Genomic DNA, 10,839 nt, shown 5'->3' on the forward strand with positions numbered 1-10,839 from the left:
TTGAGGGTTTTGATTTTCAAACTCACCACCGCCTCTTTCCCCAACGTGAAAAAAACTTACATGTCCAACCACCAGTTCTAACTCATACGGGAACCTTTAGACAACCACGTCGTGCCTCTTTCCCCAACCCAAAAAAAAACTCACATGCCCAATCACCAGTCTTAACTTCTATTGGAACTTGTAGACAACCACGTCGTGCCCCATTGTGGTACCCTGAAATTTCCACAAACAAATCACCCTTATTTGATCTAGAGGTAATCTTCAAAGTTTTCAAATTCTCATGTAACCAAAAAAAAAAAAGGTTGCTTGCTAAAGTTCCACCGGCCTATCTCTACCAAGCATACAATGATCCAATCCAAACCCGTCCTTCCCACCCAGCCATGAAAGTTGAAACACTCACTTGACACAAATAAAACAAAATAAATTTAATGAGACATGTGATGCAAAATTAGACTCTAATTAAAAACAAATTTGAAATCTAATTGAATGTTCTCACACCATATTGAATTTAAAAACAAGGAAAACAAAAATGCAAAATTGAGATCGAAGTTAAGGATCAAAATACTCCTTCCAACCAACATATTTGAGATCGAGATCCTAATCTAAAATTGATTGATTTTTCTATTTGGAAGAGGCAACGCATACAAAAAAAAAAAACATTTAATCTACCACACAAATACATAGGGTGTGTTTGGATACCACTTATTTTGCTGAAAACTTATTGCTGAAAACAATAAATAAATAAATAATTTGGGTTACTATTCACTCCTCCAAACATTATTCATTTGCCTCAATGCAGGATATCACTTATTTTGCTGAAAACTGAAAACTTATTGTTGAAAACAATAAATAAATAAATAATTTGGGTTACTATTCACTCCTCCAAACATTATTCATTTGCCTTAATGCACTGTTCATGTCCCATGACCAGTGCAAGAGACACTGGTAAAAAAAAAAGGCAAAACACTAAACGTGGACGCTGGACATAGGATCCAAATGAGTACATAGAATGGGATCGAGATTTAATGGTTTAAAGGATAGGAACAATAAAAATTGTAGTGGCAAAATGAGTAAATACCTTTAATCTTAAAACTATGTAAAATATCTTCTTACTAAACTATTTAGCAAAATGCCCATATTTTGGAATTCAATTTTAACAAAATCGAATTCTGTATAAAACTCAATATTCTTAAAATCAAGTTCTATGTATATTTTCAAGTAGAACTTGATATTAACAATGTCAAGTTCCACTTAGATTTTCAAAAAAAAATAATAATAATAATTAGTAAAAAATACATAAAACTTGACAATGCTAACATCGAATTTTACCTATAACTTGATTTTGTTAAATAGTTCGGAAAGAGAAGTATTCTACAATATAGTTTTAAAATTAAGGGTATTAACCCATTTCCCCCAAAATGCAACAGCCTAGCCAATTTCAGCATTAACCAGCAACTTTGAAACATCCTTACATTTTTAGCATTAAAACATCTTTAACATTCAGCATCAGCCAATTTCAGTATATGTTTTCACTGGTATGGAAACTCTGTAATCTACAATCAAGTTGTTGTAAACTACAAAGAGACAAGGAAATGCCACACTTGCCCCCAGAGACAAGGACTAGTGTTTTAGGGCACTTGTGTTACATGACAATTACAAATTTTGTCATATCCTAGTAAAGATTAAAGATTCTAGGAAGTGAAAAATTGTGTTTATGATGAGGCGAATTGAGTGAAATTGAAGATGACCGTGTGTTGAATCATAATTTCCAGGAAGCGGAAAAGGTAAGCTAGGTTATCCAGTGAAAAAGATTCCTCTTGAGTTACGGTCCAAATTCACAAGTTACGCCAACTACGGTCAAATGCATCTCAAGCTCAACGCACCAGTCAGATGCAACTCAAGCTCAACGCACCAGTCAATGGCGCGTATATCACCAAGATGAAAGAAATTATAACAATCAGTTTGAGTGTGTAATTAAAGTGTGTGCAGGGTTTGCCCAAGAAAATTTTGGGACGCAAGGCAAAAATTTTATATGGAACCTTTTTATATGTACATATTAATTAAATAAAATTATATCATACTAATTAAATTAAGACTAATTTGATGTAAATGTAAAAATTAATGGATAATACAAACTAAACTAAGGTTAATTTCATATAAAGGATTGGATATTATAGTTAAATCATAAATTTAAACAAAAAGAACTTTAAAAAAAAAAAATTAAAAAAAAAAAAAACTTACTTTAACTTGGATATATGACTATGCATAATTAAATACAGTTGTAATCTAAATTTTAATTTTATATATTCCTTTTAAGAGAAAGAGATAGATAAAGATTATTTAACGTGTAGCTTTGTAAGAGATTAGTTCACAGAAATTAAGGTCTCAAATTATTAGAGGAGATTAGTCATCATTGTCTCGTTGATGATCTATCACATTTGCAACATCTTTTTTGAAAAATTTTAGGATTTCAATTGGTTTAAATTTTTATTGGTCTCCTATTTTGGAAACCTGGTTAGAAAAGGAAAAAAAATACTAAAAATACTACAAAATGTTCACAATATAATATAATATAATAATAAAAGTAATTGATAAATTCCAACTACCTAATTTATTTGTATTTGAATTACTTTTTATGTGATTAATAATATGTCAATTAAACCTATAGTAAAATTTGTGATATCTTTAGCATTACTTTTAAAAATATATATCAATTATTTAAAAAATATTATATTTTTATAAAATTTTGGGCTTTTTCCGAAGGGAGATGAGGCCTTTTTTAAATAGGGAATTTTTTATTTTGTTTTGGGGCCTAAGGCCTAGGCATAAGTTGCTTAGGCCTTAGGCCGGCCTGAGTGTGTGTGTTTAGCAATTAGTTTATTTCTCACCAAAAAAAAAAAGTTGGTAAAAAAAACATTAAATAACATTCATAATAATTATATAAATTAAATCCAGGTGTTTCCAACCACTGCATCATCAATTGCATTACAAGAGAAGAGTTGTAATCGTCTCCCACAAGTCCAATCCATTCACCTAATCTTATATAAAATTACCATCTACCAAAACTATTACAAATAACTTTTAACCAAAAATTGAGTTCCGCTCATATGAATTCATTATTTCTTACTCATCATCGTCAAACTTCGTCTTCTTCCCTGCATTAATTAATTAAACATTAGTACATTACAGGCTATAATATTTTCAGATGGCTCAAGAAATCTAATATCAAACAACCTCAGCAGCTAGAATATGCGAGTGAAGCCATATGATAAGATAACAAAACACAGGTATAACCAAGATATACAAACAAAAATAATACCAGTTGATCCAAAGCTTTGCTTATAAGGTGTTCCACGTCCCCTCCCTCCACCACCAAAACGACCACCACCCCCACCAAAACGACCACCGCCACCTCCTCGGCCACCTCCACGTCTTCCACCAAACCGACCACCACTATCTCTGCCACCACTTCTCCCACCACCACTTCTTCCTCCACCACCTCTACCACTACCCGCACCATCACCTCGTGGCCTTGCTTCTTCTACATTCAGTCCATAACCATTAAGTTCAGATCCATCAAGTCCTAGAGCACCGTTCAAACCATCAGTACTGTCGAAGTCCACATAAGCAAACCTGCAATTGTTTTCATTGTTTAGACCATAAACAACAAGATCAATGTTGACAGCTTCAAGGCAACGAAGTCAGGTAGTGTCTATCAAGGTGCTCCAATTCATAATGCAGCTAAAACATGAATTGAAATCAGCAACAAGGCTAAGACAAAAAGGAAAGGGGAAGAGGTTGACAAGAAAGATAAAATTGAAAACTCCATACACACAAAAACCTTGAAGAAAAAAAATTAAGCCTAATTGACACCAAACATTGTAGGAGTAATTATTGAAACCTGATTGTGTTATGAAATCTTTTACATCATTGCAATTATTGCCCTCGAACATATTTTGAAAAAATTCTACAGTGACGTACTTTTAAACTTAGTATGCTGCCTCTTAATCTAAAAAAACAGACTCAATAACAGGGTTGGTTATGCTTGCACAGCCCCGAGAATGAACCATAATATTTTAACTTCACAAATTATATGATATTTTCAAAAACTTTTATATGGCAAAGTAGAACTATTAGGGTATTGAAATGCCAATATTTAAAAATACAAAATTTAAAGACTCCACAAAGCAGGTGCTCTTCACCAGTACACTAAAAATAGAAGTGATTAACAAGCAAACACTAGGAAAAAAAATGACATAAAACATGATAGAAAGAGAGAGAGGACAACTAATTCTAAATTTGGAAACCTACCAACCTTGTGCTCAATTAACGTATATTTCATGTAAATTGAGCAGGGAAATTGCTAAAAATATAAATAAGGGAAATGGCACAAACCCCTTAATAGCACCAGAGTCATAATCTTTTGGGATGGACATCCTTGTAATATCTCCACAAGAACCAAAATGTTCTTCCAGGGCACTCCTAATCTGTAAAGAGTGTTGCATTTCCATTAATATAGTTAAGAACACACTTTTTTAATAAAAGAGTGCATTAGGAAAATATAGTTGGTATGCCAACAGTACCTCATCCTCCCCAAGAGATTTATCAAAACCTCGCACATATGCTGTATAGGCCTGACCTCTTCCTCCTCCCTTTTGGAATGAGTTGCCACTCTCTTTACTACATTATTTTACAGCACAGAATAGAGCACAATGAGTTCATTAGATACTCTGAATTAAAGAGTTTGGAAGACTGGTAGAAACAAGGAGAAATACCCGTCATGTGGGGTATATTGCCCCCTTTCACGAGCAAAATCAAGTTTAACAGCACGGCCTAGCAAATCTTGACCATTCAAACTAACAGCCTGTGAAAAGAAAATAGTGTTCATTGATCATATTCAATGAAAGTGGAAAAAAACAGCATATTAATTATTTCAACAGAAAAAATATTGCCCAACAAAGTAGCCAAGTATAAGTCACAGGTAAGAGCAACAAATGATAGTCAGAAATATAAAGTCATTAAATTTTTACATTTTTACTAGATAATGGGACCAAAAGCATACCTTTTGTGCGGCTTCTACTGTTGCAAATTCAACATGTCCAAAGCCCTTAAATCTCCCATCCGCATCTGAAGCAAACCGAACATCAACAATTTCACCAGCATCTTTAAAGAAATTTTCCCTGCATAAATACATTAATGAGATGACAATTATCTGAACACTCTATTAAGATTTCCAGAAGCTATACATACACATCAGTTTGCTCAACATTGAATGAAAGATTGCCAACAAACAGAGTCTTTGATGTAGTTTGACCTTGAGGAGTAACAGGGGTTTGAGGCTGCACAAATATGTTAGAAATCACCAAAAAATCTATGAAAAAAGTGATAATACAATTCCTCAAAGGAGAAAGGCTTAATGATTAATTACAGCTTTCTTCTCAGATTTTGAATCAGTCTGCTTGGTCTTTGGTGACACGGCATCTGCCATTTCCACATCAGTGTTCTGTTCCAGAAGTTATAGAGCTTGAGCATTAATAAGGACCAAAGCTATTTTTAGAGATTCTAAATGTTTAGAATGGAAATTAATAGTATCGATAATAAGCATTATATGCACTTTTTAAATTGCATGCCCCTAAATATTTGATTCATTTCATTTCCTATGACAATCCTAACGAATGATTAATTACAATTAATCAAAACATCCCTTACCATGTTCTTTTTTTATAGGTAAGTTACATGCATGTATAGGTTCATGGACCCCATTGCTTCAAAAAATCATCAAGTTGTTGTTTTACCACTACAGATTTCATCTTAAGCAATATCATTCAACCAAAACATGATTAGAAACACAGAACTGCGGAGTTAAATTTACATTTTTCTTTGGAGTCTTGGAGGGTTTTTCCTCACTATCTTCATCAGATTCATCTGTATCTTCCTCAGATTCCTCCTCTGAATTGTTACTTTTCTTTGAATCAGGAGCACGCTGCAGGGACAAAAATAAGCTATGTGACTAACTAAACAATACTGAGACCTAGTGCAAAGCTAATGGGAATTACAGAAGATGATACTCAAAGCTTATAACACACAATAATTTTGGACAGAAGCCAATAATAAGGTTAAAAGCTATAATAAATAAAAATGCCTTACAATTTTCTGAACTTCTAGCAGTCATGATATTATGGCCAATTAAAAGAGCAAAGTGAAGGCTTATTATATTTCAATTAATTTACACTTATCTTATTAAAATAAGGAAATATAGGCATTTAAGACCACACATATCAGAATAAAATTCTACAAGAATTGTTCCAAAAAGGTCCATGACAAACACACCTTTTCCTCTTCAGATTCACTATCTTCAGATTCACTATCAGAGGAGCTATCACTGTCGTCCACTTTCTTTGGAGGGGCAGCATCAGATACTTTCTTTGTGGCAGTTGGTTTCTGCACATGAATAAAGGAGAAATTTCAAATAAATTAACTTGACACAAAAATACAGATCCCAAAATCAGAAAACAAAAGCATCAACACGATATAGTAACTATTCTACACTCACATCTGACTCTGTATCATCTGAATCTGAACTGTCAGATGATTCAACTTCGACTTTCTTAGCGGGGGCAGCAACCTTACCATTTTTAGCAGCAACTGCCTGTTTTTTTTTATTCGGCTCCTGAGACAAAATAAGATAATTACACGTTGCTGTCTATGTGTCACGAAAAATATAAAAGAACATGTATAACAAACTGCTCACCTCATCCGAAGATTCATCACTAGAGTCATCATCTGAAGATTCATCATCTGAAGACTCTTTCAGAACAGGCTTTGCTGCAACCACTCCCTTCTTAGCAAGGGCACCATTTTTAGCAGCAACTACCTCTTTTTTTGTAGAAGGCTCCTGTGATGAAAGAAGTTGACATTGTAATCAAATACTGATGTAAATACAGCATGATTAAAACAAATTTATAAAAATAAAAATAAAAAATAAAACATTCTCAACCAACTGCTCACATCATCTGAAGACTCATCACTAGAGTCATCGTCAGAGGAATCATCATCAGACTCGGGAAGCTTTGGCGCAGGCACTCCCTTCTTAGCTGGGGCACCAAGGGTACCATTTTTAGCAGCACCTGCAGGTTTCTTTGAAGCAGGCTCCTGAGACAAGAGAAGTTGACATCTTAATCAAGTGTTGTTGTAGATGTGACATGATAAGACAAAATAAAAATAGATATTGTCAAAGGAACTGCTCACATCATCAGAATCATCACTGGACCCAACATCTGAAGAATCATCACTGGACTCCTCCACAGGAGGCTTCTTCTTGTTGCTTATTTTGACCTGATAAGCACAAATTGCAAATTCAATAAAACCCAGCCCAAAAATAAATAAACAAATAAATGATGTTCAATAATGAATGCATGTTCACAAAAGTAGACACAAATCAACATAAGACAGACAGAACATAAATCCAAACATTGCATAAAATGAGCACAAAATTTGTTAATAATGTCATATCATACTGTAATCACTTTGGACCGTTCATGGAAATAAACAATTAACAATAACTGAAACATAAAATTCACATAGCTGACCTCTTCCTCAGATGAAGAATCATCTTCTGAGCTACTGGTTTCCACCTTCTTCTTCTTTTGTGTCTTCACTTCAACCTTCTGCTTCACAACAGCCTGCTCTACACCCGCAACCCCCTTCTGCTTTTTTGCAACTTGCTTCTCTAGCTGTTGTTCAGCTTCTCTCTTGCCTTCAAGAAGATCAAAAACCCAGAATTTCAAAATCTCAGTACAAGACACCACAAAAAACCAAGTGCAAAATATTATTTTTTCAAAAAAATGTAAAAATAAAAAATTTATAAAAAAAATTAAAAAAAAAAAAAAAAAAAACAAAACAAAACAAAATCATCACCCAAGACAAAACAAACAAAACAAAAAATCAATAACCTCAGAGTTGGACACCAAATCCACTAATTCAATGACTACGCAAGGAACATAAAAGGCATTCAAATTTAACAGTTAAAAACACAGACAAAAAAAAAAAAAAAAAAAAAAACCCTTCAAAAACCATATACCCCTTGAATTAAAAACAACCAAATATAATCCACAAAATAATATAGAAAAATGAATAAATAAAATGGGTACCTTTCTTGGCAGACTTGGACGGTGGAAGAACAGCAGGAGGAGCTGAATCAACCTACAAAATGAAGAAATATCAAAACCCAATAACAACAACAATAATAATCGAAATACAAAACCAAAAAACAGAGAGGCTTTGCAAAAAGATGTGATTTTTTTTTTTTTGGTATTGTATTGTATAAATCGAAAAACGAAGAAGCTGCTTACTTTAGTAGCCGACTTCTTACTTGACTTGCCCATTGTATAGAAGAAGAAGAAGAATAAGAAGAAGGAGGAGGTAGCTAAGGTCTGAAAACAGAGAGAGAAAAAACTAAAACTAAAACCCTAAAGGTCTAGGGTTTTCTGAGGGCAGAGGAGAGGAGTGAGAGGTGAGGTATAGAAAGATGTTATATTTATATGTTCGGTGAGGGAGGCGTGTTGCGTTGTTAGGGTTTTTTTTTTTTCACGCTTTCGTTCTTTACATGTGTTCGCCTGTTCGGCTTCGCGGCTCATCTCATTATAATTTCACGCCATTTCTTTATTCTTTTTTCTTTTTTTTTGGCTAAATTACAAATTCTACTCTTTTTTTTCTTTTTTTTTTTTTTTTTGCCAATTGTTTCATTTTAGAACTCTCGTTTCATACTCCTCTAAATTTTAGTTTTATTCAATTCTTTAATTAAAAATATGAAAATCTTTTTTTAAACATTCTTTTTAAACAAATTTGTCCTAAAAGGGTCAAATAATTCTACAATTATTGATTTTATTATTTGTAGGCACACGATTTGCGTTAAACCGCAGTTGAGTTGGGTTCGCACGTAAATGGGCCCGTACAATATCATTTGTAGAGAGTGGGATCGAAAGGCTAAGTCATGTTTACCCGGCTGTGTCTTTTCTAAGATATTTATGCATGGTTCCAGTATATTTGCCTCTGAAGCCCTTTTTTCTTTCAGTGGGACTGAAGGAGCCCCTCTTTTAGGTTACATATTTTTTCTTTTATACTCGCATACGTTCAATTTCCTTCGTCCACGTGTAGGGTCGACCCCTTCTGAGACTGATACTTGTCCCATCAGTCTCAGACCTAAGTCATTGAGAGTTGTTGATAAAGTTAATGGATAAGGCTCTGTTAGGCGCAGAGATATGCATGGGGAAGGTGGCAAAGGAAGCCTCTCTTAGATATTTTAGATTTCCCCTTCGAGCACGCCCCTTTACCTTTCTGCCCTTTTTCTTGGGTCAGCCGAGGACTGCACTGTCCTCGGCTGCTTCTCCGGGCCAATTGGGCCACACTATTCTTGAACTCTGGCCATGACCTTTTTAGGCTTGGGCCTTTGGACCCTTCATCAGCAAACGGGCCTGGCCCGCCGATTACTGGACCCCACAATAGCCCCTCAAAACCCTGCTGTCCGGCCTCTTGGTTGGAGAGGGGGGTTTTGGTAACTCCGAGCCTTCATTACTGCTCATTTAGTTCGGCCCTTGATCAACGTTGGCGACTCTTCACCTCCCCGAGGAACGCGCCGGTTTACAAGATGTTTCCCTCGGTTTACGCGTGATGCGCTTATACCGTTTGGTTATCCGTAGCACGCCTTTAATTTCTTCCTTTTACGAGACCTCCCAAATCTTACGGTTACTGATAACGTGGGGGAATGAAATGAATGCGCATTTATTCGCAGATTTCCTTGAGGATCAGAACGTGTTACGTGCCCCTGTCTTACTCCCTTATATAAAGAGAGAAAACCAGAGGTGATTCTTTCATATCTGAATCCCTTAGGCCCTTCTTATAGTTCACTTCTTCCATCTGGTTACTCCTAATCCAATAATACATCCACCATAATAGTCGGCCATGAATGAATCCTTCCTTTTCCAGAAACGCCATGCCCTAACAAAACTTGAGATGGCTCGGTCAGGGCAAGGATGGCGGAGACTCAAGATTTGTCTCCCCATTCTTTTAACCAAAATCCGAAGCAGGGACTCGTCACACCTTACTTCCGGTGTGACTGGGTCGAAAACTTCCCTTGTCATCTCCATCCGCTCTCTCATGAGCATACCTAATATGGCTCCCCTTCTCCCTCTTTTGCTCATTTTACTTTCTTTTCATTGCTTCCCTCTTCTTCTCCTCCTTCCTACTCATGTCCTCCATCTTCTTTTTCCCTTGCTTTCTTCAGTGACAAGAGCTTGCTGAAGTGCTTCCATGTGTTCCAATTCTTCTTCCTTCTCCTTCTTCTCTGTAAAAGGTTCTTATTCTGATATGGGCAGTACTGAGGCAAAGATTTCAGAGAGATTTTGAAGGCGATTTCAGAAGACACCTGGCGGTTTACTTATCTGTATTACGGATGTTATTACTGCTTCGGCAGTTCATTTTTGTATAGGCTTGTGTAAGCCCTTCCTTGTACGTTGTAATAATAATTTTTTATATCAATAAAAGTTATTGTTATTCTAATTTCGCATGTTCTGTTTATATGTTTTTAATAAATTTGCAAGTTCTGCTCGGCACAGTAATATAGCATTTGAACCAATGACAACTAAGGCCAAAATACTTGCTAATAAAAAGACGTCATAATAACTTTAACAAAATTATTATTCGACATAACAATCCGACCAGTGAGGAACGAGACTTACCTTAATATTAGTCGCGGTGGGGACTGAGCGCTTGATAAGGTGTAAGAAGTGATTATCCGAGGACATGTCACCCTTTCAATGAGCAATTTCCTTAGGCTAACGA

General features: G+C 35.2%; 1 protein-coding gene across 1 annotated transcript; it reads right to left on the minus strand.

Annotated features, from left to right (window-relative positions):
- Positions 1-2,916: 2,916 nt before the first annotated feature.
- LOC126717932 (nucleolin 1) lies at positions 2,917-8,541 on the minus strand. Its single transcript, XM_050419934.1, has 17 exons — positions 8,352-8,541; positions 8,151-8,202; positions 7,590-7,756; positions 7,249-7,335; positions 7,009-7,152; positions 6,752-6,895; positions 6,554-6,670; positions 6,331-6,441; positions 5,873-5,983; positions 5,429-5,503; positions 5,251-5,339; positions 5,063-5,180; positions 4,776-4,864; positions 4,584-4,680; positions 4,396-4,487; positions 3,320-3,633; positions 2,917-3,155 (listed from the first exon to the last, which is right to left on the minus strand). Exons 1-17 carry the CDS (start codon positions 8,382-8,384, stop codon positions 3,124-3,126), a joined length of 1,872 nt encoding a protein of 623 aa, XP_050275891.1. The 5' UTR covers positions 8,385-8,541; the 3' UTR covers positions 2,917-3,123.
- Positions 8,542-10,839: the final 2,298 nt, after the last annotated feature.

This window comes from Quercus robur, chromosome 3 (genome assembly GCF_932294415.1).
Source record: "Quercus robur chromosome 3, dhQueRobu3.1, whole genome shotgun sequence".
In the NCBI taxonomy this organism is placed as follows: Eukaryota; Viridiplantae; Streptophyta; class Magnoliopsida; order Fagales; family Fagaceae; genus Quercus; species Quercus robur.

What these genes read in the sequence shown, in the direction of transcription:
- LOC126717932 (XM_050419934.1), bottom strand. Translation starts at nt 8,384, where the DNA reads ATGGGCAAGTCAAGTAAGAAGTCGGCTACTAAA. An exon ending in CAGATGATACAGAGTCAGAT is followed by an intron (nt 6,442 to 6,553) that starts GTGAGTGTAGAA and finishes ATTCATGTGCAG; the next exon opens with AAACCAACTGCCACAAAGAA. An exon ending in GCAAAGCTTTGGATCAACTG is followed by an intron (nt 3,156 to 3,319) that starts GTATTATTTTTG and finishes TAATTAATGCAG; the next exon opens with GGAAGAAGACGAAGTTTGAC.